This window comes from Pteropus alecto, unplaced genomic scaffold, assembly GCF_000325575.1.
Source record: "Pteropus alecto unplaced genomic scaffold, ASM32557v1 scaffold379, whole genome shotgun sequence".
In the NCBI taxonomy this organism is placed as follows: domain Eukaryota; kingdom Metazoa; phylum Chordata; class Mammalia; order Chiroptera; family Pteropodidae; genus Pteropus; species Pteropus alecto.
The window spans coordinates 1,612,854-1,633,405 of NW_006443129.1; the positions used below are offsets into that span (position 1 = coordinate 1,612,854).

The following is a 20,552-nucleotide window of genomic DNA, read 5'->3' on the forward strand; positions in this document are numbered from 1 at the left end:
GGGGGGGTCTCGGAGCTGATCAGTAGTGGGCGAAGGGTGCCGGCTCGTCGCATCTGGCTGTAGTGTGTCTTGTCTCATCCAAGTACTAAGCAGGCCCGACCCTGCTTAGCTTCCGAGATCAGATGGGATTGGACGTGCTCAGGGTGGCATGGCTGTAGACTCTACAGAGCCTTTAAGTAGCAACACTTACTTAACACATTGAAATATTAAGTAGTGAGCCTTCTGATCAGATCCTTCTCTTCCCTGTACAACTTTCAGTTGTTGGTTTCAGCTGAATATAGAGTCTCTTGGACCAGATTATCAAGAATGTGGTTTGCAGGCCACCTGCATCAGAGCGGTCTAGGGAAGGGAGAGTCGGTTGTTGAAAATGTAGATTCCTGGGCCTCACTCCAATTCCAATCCTTGACCATCAGGCCCCAGAATCTGTTTCAGAAACACAATTGCCCAGATGATTGTGGTGCATCTAGAAAGGGGTTCTGAAGGTATAAGGGTGAGGATCTTGTATGGTATGTTCACTGCTCCACCCCTAGCACCAAGTATGCAGTACATACCTGGTGAGTGACTGTACGTACTTGTGCTTTTTTTCTGCTGCTTATCTGCTTGAGTTATGGAATCCTGTTAGAATTTAATAAAAACTAAGAGTATGTCTTAAGCAACAGGATAGGAACTCTCTTCTGTGTAAATTATTTGAACTCTAGAATGTTAATGTGCTCTTTTTTTTTTTTTTTTTTAATGGCCCAGAGGTTTGTTTTATGTCTGGCATAAAGTAAGTACATGCTTTATGGCTGTATGTTGGATTCGTGGTTTTCAGCTACAGTCTAAATATGGTTGCTTGAAAACTGAGGAGCTTTTGTATTACTTCGACCTTGATATTTAGCTGGGCTATTTTGAAAGATTAATTTTCAAACTTATGTTAGCTAAATAGATGAGGGTATTTAGAAATGCAAGGTAGTTTTATTTGTGCCTAGCCCTTACTCCCTGCCATGAGCAAAATGTGTGCCTTCTAAAAATACTGCTATTAAACTATTCCCAGGTCCCAAAGGGGGTAAAATTGTGAGAATCGGAACAGCTAGGCATCTTTCATACGGTATGAGATTGTCTGAATTTGAACATGTTTCTCTTTCTCTTGTATTTTTCAGAGTAACACTCCAAACCTTTTGAGTCTCTTCTGTTAATTTTTTTTTCTTACTGAGCTATTATCTAAGAATTCATTGTGTTTTGAGTATCTTTACTCCATTCTAATTTTTTGGTGTTTTGTTTTTTTTAATTAACTCGAAATGACCTTGTCCCTTGTCCCTTGAGCACTTTTCTTCCCCCAGCCCCACTTTGTCCTTAAACCTTTAGAGAAAGATGATGCAGAATGAAAGCGAATGGTATATTCTTTCAAGAGACGTGTGTGTGTGTGTATGTGTATACACGTGTGTACTACTTTGTTAAGAAAAAAGTATCGTGTACCGAGAAACTATTTGATACCGATTATCTATTTATTCATTTAACAAATGATATTTGAGTACCTTCACAGTGCCAAGCACAATGATGGGCTCTGGGATACAGATATGAATGATGTAGTTTCTGAATTTAATGGGTTCGAATTCTACTTAGACAAATGGACAACCAGCCATTGTGTTAAAGAACAGAAATGTATGAGGCATACTGCCGGGTGCAGTGGGAGCACAAAAAAAATACAAGTTAAGGTAGAACTAAATTGTTTAGGATTAAAAGTTGGGCAGGGTAGGGTGGGGAAGGGTATTACGGGCAGGAGAAGAAAGTGGTTTGCTGGCATATGAACATGGCATATTCTAAGAATGGGAAATGGTTCTATGAAACAGGTATATCTAGGGCCAGTTATCTATACTAAGAACTCTTCATTTTATTCATCAGCTGATAAGAGAATTGCTGAAATATTTTTGCTAATAGGAGAATATCATGATCAGATTAATGGTAACTGACCAGGAAGAATAGATTGAAGCAGAGCAATCCCAAAGATGCCAGAGACCAATTTAGAAGCGACTCTAGTAATCTAGAAAAGAAGTGGGGAAAGTTTTCATTGAAACAGTGATTTTTATAGCTAAACTAAAATTTTCAAATATGTTTGCTTTAAAACTCAACACATTTTGAAATTTTTGTTTAGCAATAAGATTCATGAAACTTAAACATAAGATATGTATTTTAGAAAGTTTTATGAAGTGTCAGGTATTTCTTGTGATTTCAGCTTTAAACTTTTCAGTTTGCTCAATACAATGTACTTATGTGCCAACTTACACAACAGTGTTTTTCTGGCATTTGGTGTGTTTTTAGCATGGAAGTAATTAATAGCTACTTGAAAATACAGAGTTCTGCCTTAATGCAGAGCTACATTTTTTGCAGAGCTTTTATATTGGAAAAGAAACTTTTATCATTTTCATTAACAATCTCACTAAGGCAGTAAGTTTATAGGAAGCTCTATAAATACTCTAAAATCTAAAATTTTAGGAATCTTAAAGCAAGAACTAGAAGACTAAAATGATTGTAGATAAATTTTAGGTAGGTCATTCAAAATAGATTGTAGTTAGAGAATACACTTATAAAATCATCAAGGTCAGAATTATTCTTGATTATACCCCAAATTTTTATTACAGGCTCTTTTTGCATGCATTTTGCCTGGTCTCTTTTCTTTGATTTAGATTAAGGAGACCACTGTCAGTTGACATTTAATTAAACAAACTGAATTATAAACAACCTTGTGGCAAAAGATAAGGCTGGTAAAATAGAAAAGAAAAAGAAATAAGAATCCACTTACTTCAGAAATAACAACCATTTGAGACATTCTTATTTTATAGCTATGCATATGTATATAGGTTACAATTCTATATTGTACAATATTATTTTCTACTTTCGTCACTCATTTCTCCTCATAGAATTTCCATGTGTTAAACACACACTTAATATATGTATCTTGTTTACATGCTTGCTTTTCTTACTGACATTTTAAAAGACTTAAGAGCATGGCTATATCTTGATGGTTTACCTATTTCTGTATAGAGTCTGAGACTTACTTAATGAAATTTTAATCCATTTTATTTTCCAGGTATTCATGATCTTTCTGCCTTTGTCTTTTGATCATTGCCATTGGTTTCTTGGATACTCTGCATAATTGAACTGGATTTGATGAAAGGAAAATTTAGCATAAATCACGTCCATCCCATTTGCTTTGGGTGGCCTTTATCTGATCTGAAGCTATTAACCATCTTCTTTCAATTCCCTCTGCCACCAAGTTCCATGATTCCAGATGTTTTTCTCCGCTTTGTCATCCTCCTGCTTTATGCTTGTCTGTTGCCTAAATGCTAGTAGGACAAAGATCAAATTCTATAACAGGCCAGGCAGGTTCTTCATAGTCTGGCATCCACTAACCTCTGGTTTCATTCTCATCTTTAGCTGAATTACCTCTGCCTGTCACAAGTTCCTGTGCTCCAGTCTTATATTAAAAACAAAACGTGATTTACTGAGAATGCCATATTCTGTATTACCTCCTGCCTTTGTACCTCCTCTGTGGGCACCTTGCTGAGCAGGCAGCATTGCTGTTCCTTGATTCCTCTGTGCTCCATAGCTTTTTGTTCATTCAGCACTTATAACTTGTACTAAACTGAAGTATTTGTTTATATATCAGTCTCACCTACTAGCTTGAGTTTTACAAAGCCCCTGACCTACTAGTTCATAGATCCTCAGGGCCAAGCACAATCCCCAATATATCAAGACAGTCATGATACTTTTTAGAGTAGAGCTACTCAATTTATCTAGGATTACGAAAGTATGAAAATAAGGTAACATGAACATAGAAATATAAATTTTAGAGCTGAAATGTCTAATAGGCAAAGTAGTTTATTATGCCATTTTTATAGGGCATCTGTGAAGGGAATCCAGACAAAACAATTAGAATTGACTGTCTGGGAAATTAGATTCTTAGGGTGCCATCTGGAGCACACCTGGGGCTAGATAAGCCTGCATCTATTTTGAGTATTCCTCAGACTTGCTAGATGACCCTATATGTTTATAAAAATTTTTCCAAGTAGAAGTTATTCCAAATAACACTCAGCGTAGGCATTAAAAAGATCAGAGTATGTAGAACCTCAATATAAATAAAAGCTAGTATGTTAATAGTTGTACATCAGTGCCCCTTTATTCAAGTACATCATTACTGTGATGCTGATTATCAATACAAGAAAATATAACACAGTGGACTCAACAAAAACTTCTGAAGCCTGGATGAGCATTTAAAAAATTTTTCAGTTACAGTTGACATACAAAATTATATTATTTTCAAGTGTACAATATAGTGTTTAGACATTTATATAACTAATGAAGTCATCCCCCTGATAATTCTGGTATCCATCTGACACATAATTATTGCAAAATTATTTACTACATTCCCTATGCTGTACTTTACATGTCTGTGGCTTTTTTTTATAACTGGCAATTTGTACATCTTAATCCCTGCCCCTTTTCTGGATGAACATTTTTTAATGTGTTTTTCAAGTCAGCATATTCGAACATTTTGTTTATTAATCTCTTGAGCATTGCAGGTAAAGGACCTGTCAATTTTTGCTTTAAACACAAAAACTGTATGATTTTAATAATTCTATTTTAATTTCAAAAGAAACTGGTTTTTATTTTTCAGTGTTGAAAATGAGCCCTTGAGCACAATTCAGAAAAAGGAAAATGTACTTTCATCAGAAGCAGTAAAGGTACAGTTTTAAATATTATTTTATATTAAGCAAATATTTTTCTTAATTTCTGTTCATTCTTTTAGATTCTGTCATCTATTTTACATTCCAGAAAAAGCACCATATTATTACTTTATGTGGAAATCCAGATCAGCAATATCAGACGTTTGCATCTTGAGTTTGGGGGGCTGGTGGGTGGAGGTGGGATGAGAAAGGCACTGAGAGAGTTGAGAGGGTGTGGTATTCTTATCCCAGCTTTGCCACTCACCAGCTTGTCCTTTGTGTGGCCTTCAGCTGAGGCATTTAACTTCTTTGTGCCTTAGTTTTGTAATCTGTAAATTGGATTACCTTACTTCCACAATCTCTTTTTCCCTAGGAAGTTCTTTGATATATGTAGACTTTTCTCAGATGCCGCTGACAACTAATAGTGTTTTTGGGGGTAGAAGTTAATAACAGGTTCTTGCATGTCATTGGTATCCAATGATATGTTTGGTTAGCTCATATATGAACTGGCTTTCTTTGCGTCTACAGGACAAGCATGAAAAGTGTATAAGCTACACACCTACCTAGTTACTGATAAGTGTGGTTAAAAACCCTTGAAAATCACTAAACCTTGTAACATTTCTTTTTACTCATAAATGATTTTCTGTAAATTAGATGTTCGTGTTGTTTGATGATGTGAGGCCAGATATGTGATCAAGTTTTGGTAGCTGTCCCACATTCATAGACTTTGGTCTGAGTTACTTTCTTTTTACATGATTTGTAACAAAGAGAAAGCTTGTACCTTCCAGGAATTTCAGGGTAAGTTAGTTTGGTCAGTGGAAGGACCAAAAAGTCATCTGAATTTGTCATTACTGATATGGCGCACTTTTAAATATTATATTAGGTTCAGAGGCATTAAATATGGTCAAGATAAAGCTGTTTTCATTTTTTAGTCCTGCCTCTCCTATCAGTGTAAACAATATAAATATTTTTTAGAAAGAAAATCAGGGCCTGATTAAAAAAAAAAAAATTTTTTTTTAGAAAGAAAATCAGGGCCTGATTAAAAAGAAAAAAATCATTATTTCCTTTCATCTTTCATTATTCCTTTGTGAGTTTGGCTACAAAATCCTGCTCCCAGGTTTTATAACATCTTGAACCTACTCTTTTGCAGCCAGTTGTTAGCCAGCCTGCTGGTGTATCACTGCATGAGCTCTGTAGCTTTCTCCTTCAGTTTCTACATGTCTCAAGTTGCCTTACTTCAAGATTTTCATGTGTAATGCTATGCATATAACCTTGCCCAATAATTGCTTCACAGAAAGTATGTTACTTGTGAGATCTCAAACTTCGAAGTTTCTTTAGCTGCCAGCTCCTGTCATTCTCTCTCTCAATCTCTCATTGCCTGTGTACCCACCCGTGATCTTTACTAAACCTTCTTTGTTCCCTTCTCCTCTTTTGGTCTACACTTGGTTCTCTACTCGGCTTGTAACTGATAGTGTACTTCACCTGTAATCTCACCATAAAAAACTTTCAGTATTCAAACTTGTCCTTGAGACTTTATTTTCCAGTAGTGTTACTTTCTGCATGCAGAGATTTCATTTAGAAAGTCTCATCTTTGTAGATTCAGTAAATATAAATGATGGACAAATATAGTGGCTGAGTCGTCATGATTATCTTTTTCCATCCATTCTTAATATCTTGTTTCGAGTGTCCAAGGTAATTTCAGTTTGGGATCTGGGTCCCTAAATTAATATGGCTCACAGTCATGAGACTGTTTTTCTTATGATTTGAGGCCTATAGGATTAATTACACATGGGCAGTCCAGTTAGCTTGTACTAGAAAGGGCACCATGGCAGTCTAACTGGAGTAGCCTGAGCATTTTGGCTCATGTAACCTTTTTTTTATCTTTTGGAAACTACTGATAAGATTTCTTCAGAGACCTTTTGCTGTCAGGCATCAAAAATAGGTATTTAGAAAATACCAATTGTCAGCCCCGTAACTTAGGGACGGGGAGAAGGGATTAGCAACAATATTTATGAGTTTGTATTTTAAATAGTCTTGATTTAAGTTTTCTATATTTAGCAGGTGTCATAAAACATGCATTTGTTTTCTTTCTAATGAAGTTTTCTGAAACATAGCACTCTACTGTAATGTGATATTTTTGCCATGCTTCCATCTTATTAACCTGAATTTGATAATAATGCCATCTGTGATAAGAAAAATGTAGTTTTCCTCTTGAGTCTGAAAAATAACAGGCTTATATATAACAAATATTCTTATACATTTCTTTTTGTATTTGACTTTGAGATACCAAATCAAGATGTTGAAGATTGGTTATGAGTTTAAGCTGCAAAAATTAATTATTTTTCAAACAACTAGCGAGTATAGAAGCTTTATAATATCTTTGACTGTCATTAGATTCTTAGCTCTTAAAATATCACTTATATACTATACAATCATGTGCCACTTAACAGAGGTTACATTCTGAGAAATGCTTCATTAGGTGATTTTTGTCATTTTCGAACATCAAACCTAGATGATATAGCCTTCTGCACACCTAGGCTGTATGGTGTGGCCTATTTCTTCTAGGCTGCAAGCCTGTACAGCATCTTACTGTACAAAACAACGTGAGATTAAATCAAGCACAAGAGAAGACGATGCAATCAGGAGACTCAGTAAACACCAGATGTATGAGGTTGCTGCTGGTTTAATAACATGGTATACTGTTTTCAGCAACCTTTCTTTTTTTATAAGTAGAAAAAGTACACTCTAACAATAAAAATGTAGTAAATACATAAACTGGTGATATAGTCATTTACTATTATTAAATATTATGTATTGTACATAATTATATGTGCTTTGTGTTTATATAACCAGCAGCACAGTAGGTTTGTTTATACCAGCATCACCACAAACAGCTGAGTAATGCCTTGCACCACAACATTATGAGGGCTATGCCTCTAGGCGATAGGAATTTTTCAGCTCCATTATCTTATGAGACCACTGTCATACACATGGTCCATTGTTGACAAAAATGTTATGCAGCACATGACTACAAATTTTGTTGTTTTGCTAACATTGGTAGCTGTTTCTAACACTTGCATCCACCATTTTACCGTAATGTATATATGTGTACATAAACATATATACATACATATATATATATATATATATTTTTTTTTTTTTTACATGCCTGCAGCACCTAGTCTTCCTAGGTGGTCTTCCATCCAAGTACTAACCAGGCCCGACCCTGCTTACTTTCCGAGATCAGATGGGATCAAGTGTGTTCAGGGTGGCATGGCTGTAGACTCTATAATATGTTTTTGTATGGTTTTTATATCTAGCTGGCAAAACTTCCAGTTATTTAGTCCACATTCTACCTTTATTTTTCTATGCGGTCTTCTGTTGTAGCCTTAGACTCTTGCTTCATTCATGTCTATTGTTATTTAAGAGAGGAAGGCATGTTATAATGCCTTGCTCCCTTCTACCTACTTCAGAAGAATATCCAACCCTTTCTCTCTTTCAAGACTAAACTCCCTAAAGTCCCTGGCAAATGATATTTGTCTCTTACTACCTGCTTTTTCTTGGACCTTGCTTTGACTGTGTTCATCCCTCCATTTCACTGGCTTGTTCTGTTTCTTTCTAAATACATAAAATTAAAACACAATTTGGTTTTTCCTTTTGTGGGTCTGGCTTCCTTTCAGTATGTCATTTCACTTCACTCCTACCTTTTACCCCAAAATTACTTAAGAAAGTCTGTCAGAATCACTGTTTAATTCTTAATGCTTTCTCATCTGACTCCTGTCTCTCTCCTAGTTCCCTCAGGCATGGGAAACCTAATAATGTGAGTGGAATGCATGTCATAAAGACTCAATAAGTAGTTGTTAAATGAGTGAAGGTCCTTCCATGAAACGGGTGACTTTTTGCTAACCACATTCAATGACCTTTTCTTAGTTCTTATTTAATCATTTGGGATACTTGATTTTTTAAGTCTTGTCTCCTTTCCAGAAATTTTCTTTTTTATCTTCGCTTCAGTCCTCTGAAGTAATCCTTTCAATCTTATTGCTTCATTTTTTGGCTCTTAGATCCCTACCTGCCATCCCTCTTGAGCTCTAGACTCGATTGTCGATGTTTCAGACATTTCCATATGGATGATGGCCTTTGTTACCTCAAATTCAGTCTGTCCAAAAGTATCAATATCTTCAGAGATGTTCTCTCTGTATTTGGTTGAGAGGTGGAAGTGGTAGAAGGTTGGAAGGATCATTTAACTGCTTGCGATGGGGGAAGAGCCCTGGGGCTCAAGTACTCCATTTGGAGGGTTTTAACCATATTCCTCACTTTTAATCCCTTGTCTTACACTGCCCTAAATGGTACCTAGGGTTCTCAGAGCTTTTTCAGGTTGTCCGTGGGGTGGATTGTTTGCCTTATGATCAGAGTTTCCCATTGCAGACATGAGGGTAGCAGCTTTCTCTGGTCAATTACTGTGCCTCCATCTGCCTTTGCCTTCTAAACCCTTCTGAAAATTCTTATCCTCTAATCTGTACCCTCTTCCTCGCTTTGTATTTATAACTTAGGAAAAAAAAAAATTCCATTAGTGTCATTTTAGAGTGTTTTATACAAGAGATGAAATCAATGTGTGTGGTTTACTACAGTGCTAATCAGAATTTTAATCTCTTTATAGTTGAAGAAAGTGAATCTCAGAGATTGTCTCACTTGACAAAACTCACACTTAGTGAGAAGAGGCAAGAGAATTCATAAGCAGTTCTATGCCATAATGCTTCTCGTTAGTGAACTTAATTTTTAAGATGTTTTCAGAAACTAAATTTACCGAAAAGAAATCCTATTAAATTAAAAGAGCTATGGTAGTAAGTCTGTTTTCAGAATTGAGTCATGAGTTAAATAAAATGAATTAAATCTAGAGTATAGGTTATAGATTCTCCAACCCAGGTCTAAATAATAAGATGATTATTAGGCTTGTTCATAATAGGTCAGCATCTGCTTTATATAAAATTTAACTCTTATTCCATTTTAGAATTGTTGTCCAAAACTAATAGTACAACTTTGATGAATGTTCTGGCATCTTATAAAAGGCAGTGGTTGGTATATGCCTATGATGTTCCAATGGATAATCAAGGAGTATCAATCTAGTGCACATCACTGTTAGTTATTTATGATTCAGAACACTTATTTTTAATCTTACCATAAGTCATTTACTACAAAGAACCACACATTTTTTATTTGTTGCCACTGTTTATTGATATATAAAAATGGAAAAATTGTTCCCCAAGATTATCTCACTGGAGAAAAATCATCACTAATTGTTCTTTACATTAATGCCTTTATTGAGAATACAATACTATTTAGTAAGATGAACATATTAAATTTGTGCATCTATCCATATTTTAATTTCTGTAACTATTTTTTTCTTGTTAGACTTTTTCAACTCTTTCTCAGCCAGAGGTAAAATGATAGTCAAATTTAAATACATTAAATATTCTCTTGGTTAGGGGAAAATTTTTTACTGAACTAATTTAAAAAATATATTATGACCATAATAAATGCTAATAAATGCTTGCTGTCCTTTTTTCTCAGTGGTACAAGTAATAGCAGTGATATGACATAAATTTAAGGTAGGGATTTTCAAATTTTTCTTTTTCAAACACAAACTTTAAAAAAAAAATTTCAAATATAATTGTTCTTGGAACCTTGTGTATAAACAGATTAAAGCAAAGCTCCCCTGTTGAAGACCGGAATGAATTGCCTGGAGCCTCACAGTCAGCCACTGTTCTCTGTCTACCATGGTACCTTTTTGGAACAGTTTTAAAATTATATGTGCAATGATGGAAAGAACACTGTCTTTGGAATTAGACATATCTGGGCTTAAATCCCAGATCTCCATGTGGTAGCTTTGTAACCTTGGAAAATTTACTCAACCTTTCAGAACTTTGGTTTGTTGATTTGTAGTTGGGCATGTCCAATCTTTATTTCACAGAACTGTTTTTGAATTAACCGAGGTAACATGTACAGCACTGCACTATGCCTGACACAGAGTAGGTACACAGGAAAAATTGCCTTCTTGCCATATAAAGTCTAGCTGAAACTTAGAAATCTTTGCTTGAGAATCGTGCTGATTTTTTCTGGGTGAATAGTATAGAAATCAGATATTAGAAACATTGATTCTCCATAACATCTGAAAAGAAGGCATACATGAAGGTATACGTATTGAACTTTAGCTAGAAGTCAAGAATTCCCAACCCCTGATTGCTTTCATAAAGACTGAGTGCTATCATAGTGCCTGAAATGGAGATTGTACTGTGTGTCACTCTGCAGTCTAGATGACGAAAGAGACAGCCATGGATTAAGCCTATCAGTGTGGCTGGTGCCAGACTGGGGCCTTGATGTCTCAAGAGGTCTTAGGCGTTGAATGTATTGTATCTGGTTTGATTTTCAGCAACGCCAACCTATCATAGACCTAGAATGGTCTTACTTTGCGGTAAGATGGAGTATTTTATCAAAATGGAAACTGAATATGAAGGGTCATGTACATACTCTAGGTTTTTATGAGTAAATATTGCTTCCATGAGTGCCAGATACTAATTTGAGAACATGAGAAGGGGCTCAAAAAGCTGTCATAGAATTAAAAACATTTATTATTCTGGCCCAGTGTTTTCATTGGAGAAGTCTTCATACCATAACAGAAAGGAATGGCTTTTTATCTTAACTTCCTTTTTTTTTTCTGTGTTCCCTATCCTGCTCAAATGTGCCACAGGTCACCCAATCTTGACCTCTGGGAATGATTCTGCCATTTCGTTTTCCTCTCCATTGTGCCACAGCCCATCAGCAGCCCTGTGCATACCCATTGCTACTATATAGCTCAGATTTTCTTATTTAGATTAGCAATTTTTACCCCTTATTTTTTCTCTGACACATATGATAGATCACTCTCTTGAGTCACCTACGTGGTTAAAGGCACTTATTTAGTACACTATATGTAACTACATCCCTTTGTCAGAAATTACATGGGAATGAAAAACAGTAACACCACAGACATATAACCTTGATTACATTCTTAGAGCACTTTCAAAAAGTGAGATTTCAGCTTTTAATGAATTTTAGTAACAAGTTATCTAACATCTCAGAACCGATCACAGCACTGGTGTGTCATGAAATAAAAGTTGCAGGTAATTTTTTGTTATGTTAAACAATGACTAGCTTAGGTTGATGACCAACCTGCTTGCCTGCTCTAATTTTTTAGTGGAAAAATAATTCCATGATAAAAATATAATGTTATCTTTCAAGCAGAATTACTTTAACAATAAGATATAATAGTCCATCTTTGCTCCTTAACGTTAGTGGTAAAATTCATTTATTGAAAAATATTGTTGATGCTAATATGTGTCAGTAGTCTGTATGGAGTTAGACAACCCACCACAAACTAAATCCATTATGATAAAGGTAAATAGTGATATTTATTTAAAATTTTAGCACCACTTATAGTTAAGATATCAGTGATAAACTGATAAGTATTTTCCTCAAAATTGAGGCAATTTCAAGAATTGGTAGTGAAATTTCAAATACTGGCAGATTTGCCAAGTAATGTGTTGTGGCCAGATGACCTAGTAAGCAGCTGGTTTTTGTATATGAATGCTAGATTTTAGTAACTTAATAATTTTAGGTAATAGTCCTCATGATGAAAGCATATGAAATTGTTTGCCTTCACCTTGTAATGACAGGGAAAACAAAAGATATTAGGGCTGTCCATTGGAAGAACATATATAGGCAATTTCCATTCTGAATAAAAGCTTGAGGTTTAGTTAAGAATTTCCCAGGTAATGAGGGCAAGAGACAGTGGTCTCAGCAGTGGGAATAACGCTGTGCAAAAACATACTGTGGTCAGAGAGAGAAGGAGTGAGGAGAGGGGGAAAGAATGAAAGTGCATATGATGACATTAGACATTGCAACTACAGTGAGTGGCAGGAGGTGAAATTGGAGAAGGATGCAGGAGCTAGACCCAGCAAGACCTCTCCAGAATGCCATGCTGGAGAGTTGGGATTTTATCCAGATGGCAGCGCATGGCCACTGGAGACCTTTAAGGATGATCAAATTTGAATGCTCAAAGCTTGCCTTGGCTTTGTCTGGAGAATAGACTTGGGTACGGTAGGGGTGGAAGCAAGAAAACAGTGTAAGTCAATGCTGGCAGTATTCTGGGGAGAGGCTGTGGTGTCTTAATGTTTCATATGATTTTTTTAAATAATTGAGAATGTTATAGTTTACAGAAAGTGGAAGAATAGAGACATAGCATGGTCGAGTTCCATTTGGGATGTACTGAGTTTGAGGTTCCAGGAAGCATCCAGGTGGACATGAATGTCTGGTTGATAGTTGGATGTACAGTCTGAACTGAGAGTACAAATCTGGGAATGATCTGTGAAGAATAAGATCTCATAAGAAGATTATGAAGGTAAATCAGGACTAGTCTGGAAATCAGAGAAATATGACATATAAGGGATGGCTAGGATGTGAACTTGGAGGTGGAGAGAGTATTCGGAGGAGAAGAAGGGAAACCTCAGAGTGATGTCATGTAAGTCAAAGGAAGACTGGTCTTCAGGAAGAAATTTAGTCTCATATTCTGCAGATACATCATATAAGATCAGGACAGAAAAAATATACACTGAATTATCAAGTGAGACAGTGTCTCTGAGAGAGCGTGGTTAGAGCATGACTGGGGAGGAAGCCAGCTTGCAGAGACTTAAGGAGTGAGTGGGAGGAAAGAGGAATATGGTAAGGGTTGATAACTCCTGTTTAAGGAGGTTGATAGTGAAGAGAGAGGAGAAGGTCGTTTCTGTACATAACACTTTTGGATGGTGGGCTTACAGAGGAGCAGATATAGAACTGAGGTTCTTGATGAGACATTAAGGATTATCAAGTGGCTCTCTGGTGGAGGAATTAGCAGAGTGGTTAGGGTAGAGACAGCGTTAGCCCAAGGGACAGGCAGAGTGAAAGTGGAGGTGATTGGAGTTAAGGGTGCTAAGGAATTGGGGATGGGGCGGGGTCAGGGTGATCTGAAGGATCATCCTTACTATGTGCAGTAAAGGTGAAGCTTGAGGTAAAAAGATGACCAAGCTGGGTGCTTGAGACAGTAAAGGAAGAGTCACCTGACCCTTCCCTATTTTTTTTTTTGACTATAGTCTTTACCCCTTGGTCTTCTTGACTTGCTCCGCTGTGCCAGTCACCATCTTGAGACAGCACCTGCCACCTGCTACTTGCACTGATGACAAGCTAATGCCGATTAGACCCCACAGATCAGTTCTTACATCACCAGAGTGTAGGCTCTGTGAAAGCAGGGCTTTGGGTGTGTTTTTTTCACTTTTGCATCTGAGCACCTAGTACCTTGCTGTTCACTGTTTACTGAATGAAAAAATGTTTTAAAGTTTACATTGACCCTAACTGCTACTTAGTACACTTTGTTTCAGCCTATTGCTGCATTTCCCAGAAACACTCTTCTGAGTCTGCTCTATTTAGGGAGCCCTAGTCTCAGTGCCACCTCTGCATCCCTCCTTTAGCTTTGTCTTCTCTGCTCTGACTATATTAAGGTCAGGGCTACTTGTTGGACCTTGCTCATTGTCCTCTCTGCTTGCGGAATCACTTAGGTTTTAGGCTCTTCCTTCCTGCCTTACTTGGAAGAGGAAATGTCCCTGCTCCTCTCCAAGGCTCTAATTTTCCCTTCGTTAGAAGGACTAGAAATTACTCCGCTCTCTAGCTCATCATCTCCTTCTGCTTTTCTTTCTGGAACCTGCCATTCTTCCCTCTTGTGCAGCCATCATTCCCTTTCCAACAGGTGTAGAGCTGATCCACAAAACAGAAACAAAAAGCCAGTTTCTTCTGTCTCGGACCTTAAACTTTTGCCTTAGGTGTTTTTTTCCTAATTTAAAAATCTCTCAAAAATGTTCCCTTCTGTTTGCAACTGTTCTTGTTTCCTTGCTATCTACTCACTGCTTTTTTCCTATCTATCAACTCACTGCTTAACAGCTTGAGTTGGGGGCTGTATTCACAAATTCCTCAGCTGTTATGACAATCTCTCCTGCATTCCTAGGGCTTCGCTATACTCCTCATTCACTAATCCAAAAAATATTTGAGCATGTTTGGCTCTTATTGTCAGGCACATTTCAAGGTACTAGAGATACTGCAATGATTAAAACAGACAAAAATCTTTGTATTTGTGGCTTTTACTTTCTTGAAGAAGAAGCAAATATTAAATAATTTGAGCGTGTGTGCATATGTGTGTGTATTTGATACTGATAAGTACAAAGAAGAAAAAGCAGAGAAGGAATCTAGGTGGATTCAGAGTGGAGTTTATTCTTTTAGATACGGTGGCCTGGCACACTTCCAATGAAGAGACTTTTAAGTACAGGTCTGAAGGAGGTGAGGGGCAGCGAGTCATATAGCTGTCTAGGGGAAGAACATTCTAAGCAGAGAGAAGAGTAAACACTCAGCTCCCCATGAGAGTGTGCCTGACATTTCAGAAGACCAGAGAGAAGGATCTTCTTCACTTTTCCTGGCCTTGCAAGGGCATTTGGTATTTACTCCCTTTGTTTTTTGGGGGGGGTGGGGGGAGGGAATTATTTTGGCCTTTTGACTTTGGAGACCAGTATTCTAGAGGGGATGCCCTAGTCTGGTTTTGGCCTTCTCTGTCTCTCTGATTTCTTCTCTTCTTTGTGCCTGCCTTTTAATCTTTTTGCCCTAGGGCTCTTTGGTTGGTCCCCCTTTTCCTCCTCACACACTGTGTATTGCCAGATTGCATTCTTAAACTATGCTTCTGACTTCTTACCAGTTGTGCATCACCAGGGAACCAAAAATTTAACATGTTTGATATCTAAATAGTTTGTTGCCCTTCCCCCTCACCACATCCCCACAAAGGCCCTAATCTCATCTCCTCTTCTATTTCCTATATCCATTTTGGGCTTAACTACTCAAATAGTTGCCCAATTTAGAAATTTATTCTTGTATGACTTTGTTACCGCTCACCTGCCACTTCTGATTGGTCATCTTGTCACTGATTGGTCATCTTATCAGCCTCATTCTCTATCCTCTGTGCCCCAGTCTCCTTCAGCCATAGCTCTGCCATAATAAGCAGTATTTCACACTGTTGTGTCTTTGTACATGCTATTATTTGTCTAGAACGCTATTCTCACCCCTCGGGAACAAGCTCAGTTGTTAACCTCCTTTCTGTGGTAGATTCTCCCCATCCCAAGTCAGGTTACCTGTGTCCTCCATTGTGCACATACCTCCTGTAAGCCCCACACAATGGTATAATGTTGAGTATCTTACTGGACAGTGAACTCCTTGAAATCACAGCTTTCTTATTAGTATAGCTAATGTTTTTCTGTATTTCCCTGTTTTGGTCACAGAGCAAGGAGAACAGATGGATGGATGAATTTGAACATAAGGGTACTACATAATAACATATTGAATATGAAGGAAAAAAATTAAATTCCTAAGATGTGTATGTCTCCTTTATATATATCAGTAGCCTTTATATTTGATTTGCAGAATATCAACATCTTTGAGAACAACTGGAATCAATATTCTGCCAGCATTTGCTTGAATCATGAGTACTTTCATTCTACTTGCTTGTTGGAACAGTGGCAGATAGCCTGGTTGGCAAGCGACATTGGCCGTGGTTTGTGGCAGGCTGAACTTTATTGTCGTTTAAGCTGAGGGCAAAGAGCAGCTGTTTTAGAGGAAACTTAAAAGTTTTAATTATGTAAATACATAATTTATTGTGTTTACTTTGAATATCAGTGTTCTTTTCTACTAGTTTTTGTTTCTAAATTTAGATACCTTTTTCTGGTTGAGGATATTTTAATTACTGATAAAAATTTCTCAGATTATTAGGGAAAAAGTAAGCAACTAAGACATTTTAGGAAACTGAAAAAACTCTTTGGTAAGCTGAAGATACAGGAATTCTGGAAAAGCAAAGAAGCTGTAAATTGAAGGGGAGGAGAAACCAGTGATTTTTAAAAAAATTATATATATAACTCTAAAAAGGTTAAATGTGAAGGCTTTCATTAGTTTAGCAAAATGTATCTTGTTCAGAAACCAGTCTGTTATACTTTAAAGGGAACTGTCAAGTAAAAACAATTGAGGTAGTAAAATAAATATTTAATTCGACAGAAATTATTTGCCTTGAGATTTTATCGATAGTTGAAAAACGTTATCTTAATTTCCTTGTTCTCTTAATTTTCCCTTTTATAATCCATTGCCCTAATTTTATAAGACTCGCAAGTTATATTAAGGTCTTAACATATAGAAAAATGCTATGTGTTTACTCAGAAATACCTTCTGATACCTAAGGTAGGAACAAACTTAAAATATCATTGGCTTGAAATAAGATTTCTGGGATAATGGAGTCTAAACATTTTCTCAGCCTTTTATATGCTAATTTTTTTAGTGGTTACTGGAACACTCCTTTAAACCATTTCGAATTTGGATTAAAACACTGAGCAAGGTGAACAAATGACAACATAATTAGAGTGCTCCTGCCTTTTCCAAGGTCAGCTTCTTACAGAACTTTGTCCTGTGAACCTACAGTGCCCTAAGGTGCTTTTACCTTAGTGTCCTGCTTTTTCTGGCTCATCTTTGAGCTTTCCTTTCATAAGCACTGGTGAGCATAACATCTGACATATTGTCAGGCACACATTCCTTTTACAAGTAGGTGAGTGAGCATGTTTGGAAGGGCAGGGCGAGTTGGCACACCAGCCTAAAGCTAATGAAGCCTTAGGGAGGAGTGTGAGGTGGAATGCCAGCATGCTCTTTGATATAGCAGCTCAGTCTTTCCTCACACAGAGTATATACATGAATGAGTTTGCTTTTTAAGTACTTACTTACGAGCCAATAAAATGCACCTCTGGGAGTGTTTAACATCTGCAAGAATTCCCAGCAGTGTCCACAGTTTGTATTAATGCACATATCAGAACTTTTTGTTTACTATGAGGAGGTCATGGTGGGCTTTCCTTCTGAATTGATGTACCACATTGCTGTCTTTCATCTTCCTGAGGAACAATTTTGCATAATGTGGCAGCTTCATGGGTTAACACAGTGCTGAAATGATGGTCTTTTTAGGTGTTATTTGTCTAATGTACTGAATGTTTGAAAATACTGTTCATTAGCTCTGTAATAATAAGTCTAAATTTAAATACAGATGAGGTTTGCCAAGATCTGTTCCTTATCTCTCCATATTTACTCTCACTCTTCTCATTTTGTAACCTAACCTCTAGTCATATTAAACTCCTTAGAAGCGAATACCTCATTAAACACAGAAGGGGAGTACGGAAAAGGTGGAGCAGGGAGGGAGAGAGGGGAGGGAGGAAAATGCACAAGTATCCTCGTAGTCACTTTTTAGGTCTCCTTCAGAGGGTACTTCCTCTGCTTTCTCTGCCACCAGATTTAGACTAGTTACTCCTGGTCTGAATTCCCATATGTGCTGTACTTCTCCGTTGGTGACATTTAATACATATCTTTGTTAAAGTTGTGCTGACTGTGCCCTTCAGTAGATTGTAAACTGCCCAAGGGAATAGAAGCCATCAGTCTTATTCATAAATGTATCCCTGGCGTCTAGCTTAGAGTGTGTCATGTAATAAATAGGTTATTAATCTGTGTTATTTTTTAAATGATGATGCTTGTTATTCTCCATTTTGTTTTCAAAGATTCCCCAAAGTGAGGACAAAAGGAACCATGCTGAGAAGCTAATCACCCTTCCATTGCAGGAAGATTCCAAAAAGACAAATGACCTTTCCAGTTCCACTTCAGATAGCAAAATAGGAGAAAGCGATCGACAGCCAAAAGAAAGCTTTTTTCATTTTCTTGGTAACTTATTTAATATCTCAGGAAAATCATCTCTTGGTGAAGCCAAGCAATCTTCTTTAAAAGATGACCATGACAAAACTGAGAAAGAGTTACGAAATCCCAGTGACCATCATGAGGAAAACATCAAAAAGGAGGGGGAGATTTTCAGTGGCCCCCTGGGACCCCAGACATTTCCAGCAGAAGAACAAGAGTCTAACTCGGCTGAATCCTCAGATGCCTTTTCTTTGGATACAACACAAGACAGTGAACAGGAAACCAGTGATTTGATAAAGTAAGTTTAAAATTTACTTGAGCCAGAAATTTTGGACCTAGCTTTTGATCCTTAGTTCTACTCTTATTAATTTTAAGGGACTGGAAAAAGTATTCTGTAACGTACTTGCTACTAGGTAAAAAAATTATGATTCTGTGTAATCTAGGGCCTTTTTGAGCCTCTTTAGGGGGTGATACTAATACCTTTTAGGCACTAACTCTGTCATAGTACGAGATTTATTTCTAATTTAAGACTTCCCTGAATGGGTGTATTTTCTATTGTCTGAATCTTTTTTTCCTGTATTAGGAAAGGCAATGTGTTCAGTGTCTTCATTCTGGGAACAAAAGTCCTAAGATTTGTATTCATTTTCTATCAATATCTTTTCTTTGCGGAATATAATTATAGAGGTTAAGAAAAGAAATTAAATTGACTCTATTTATAAAACTAGCCTTTTGGACCTTTTCTATAGGCTGTAAGAAACTGAAATCTTTCACAAATTTAAGGAGCATTTCACCACTCCTTTTTTCTTTGTTTGACTAACCAACAGGCACTAACTTGTTTTTCTTTTACTCAAATGAACTAGAGGAAATATTTTCTTCCCCCCCACCCCTTTTCAATTACTGTTGACATACAATATTAGTTTCAGATGTACAGCATAGTGGTTAGACATTTCTATTACTTACAAAGTGATCCCCCGATAGGTCTAGTACCCACCTGGCACCATTCATAGTTATTACAACATTGTTGACTATATTCCCTGTGGGACCCAAGATCACTTTGTTATACTGGGAAATTCCACAGGAAGAAATCCATCCACCACAGCTACTGCAATCTTTGGATCTGTTATTTTTTAGCTCCAAGAAAGGTGATTCTTACGAAGAAAGGAAAAGATCACGGGGACTCCCACTTTGACTGAGATAACAGGTTTCCTCCAGCTCAGCTCTAGAAATCTACAGATTATCAAGTTTTAAATTACAGTTTTAGTAATTTCCTGTTGAAGATTGTCAATTTATTTAGGAATTGTCATAAAAAAGTTGAATACCATTTGGTTAATTGTTTATTTTGATATGATTAAAGGCTGCTTATAATTGACTTTAGATATTTAAATAATATATCTGGAGAAAATAATTTTGAGAATTTGAATTTTTAGTATTAAAGGTGTTCCTTTCATTTTGTGATTTGAATTTATTGCAAGCAAGGATATATTTAACATTGAGATCATGGCAGTATTTCAAATATAAAACGTTATTTAAAATTAAGAGCCTATAGTTTTGAAATTACTAGATTTCAGTTTCACATAAAAATTTCAATTATTTCAAGAAAGTGAATTAACTGAAGGTTTTGTGTTATCTTTCTCACATAAAAATGCCCTTTTTTTCTTGATAAATATTTTTTTATAATCAGGGTGTGTTAACAAGAGTTAATAGTTTAATTTAGACAAGTTAATAAAATAACCATGTGCTATATAATGCTGTCTATTGCTATAGTAACAAACATTTTGATCACTACTGATCACGATTAACAGAGTTTTCAAAATTAAGACGTTATTAGCTATATTTTGAAGTATATTTAAAAGGCATTGTCAATGATTTCATCTTCACTTAATTAAAAATAATAAACAGCTTTATAATTGTTTTTATAGTTGAAAATGCAAATTTCCTTTTTAATATCTATAAAGCCTTTGAGTACACCAGTTGTGTAATGTTTTTTAGGTTTTTCCATACGTTAATGCATGCTTCTTTGTAATTTATAAATCCTTT

The 20,552-nt window shown here is 36.5% G+C and overlaps 1 protein-coding gene and 1 pseudogene across 3 annotated transcripts in view; one reads left to right on the forward strand and one right to left on the reverse strand.

Moving 5' to 3' along the window:
* The window catches only part of CRYBG3 (crystallin beta-gamma domain containing 3), a 101,398-nt gene that overhangs the window by 11,278 nt on the left and 69,568 nt on the right, over positions 1 to 20,552 (forward strand). For 2 of the 3 annotated variants that reach the window (XM_025040789.1, XM_006923414.3), the window contains exons 2-3: positions 4,655 to 4,721; positions 18,383 to 18,813. In XM_025040789.1, coding sequence (XP_024896557.1) covers positions 4,655 to 4,721; positions 18,383 to 18,813 — 498 coding nt within the window. Of the gene's footprint in view, positions 1 to 4,654; positions 4,722 to 10,400; positions 10,481 to 18,382; positions 18,814 to 20,552 lie in introns of those variants that run through there. The other variant, XM_025040788.1, reaches the window with a different exon arrangement.
* LOC112472133 lies at positions 7,870 to 7,988 on the reverse strand (annotated as a pseudogene).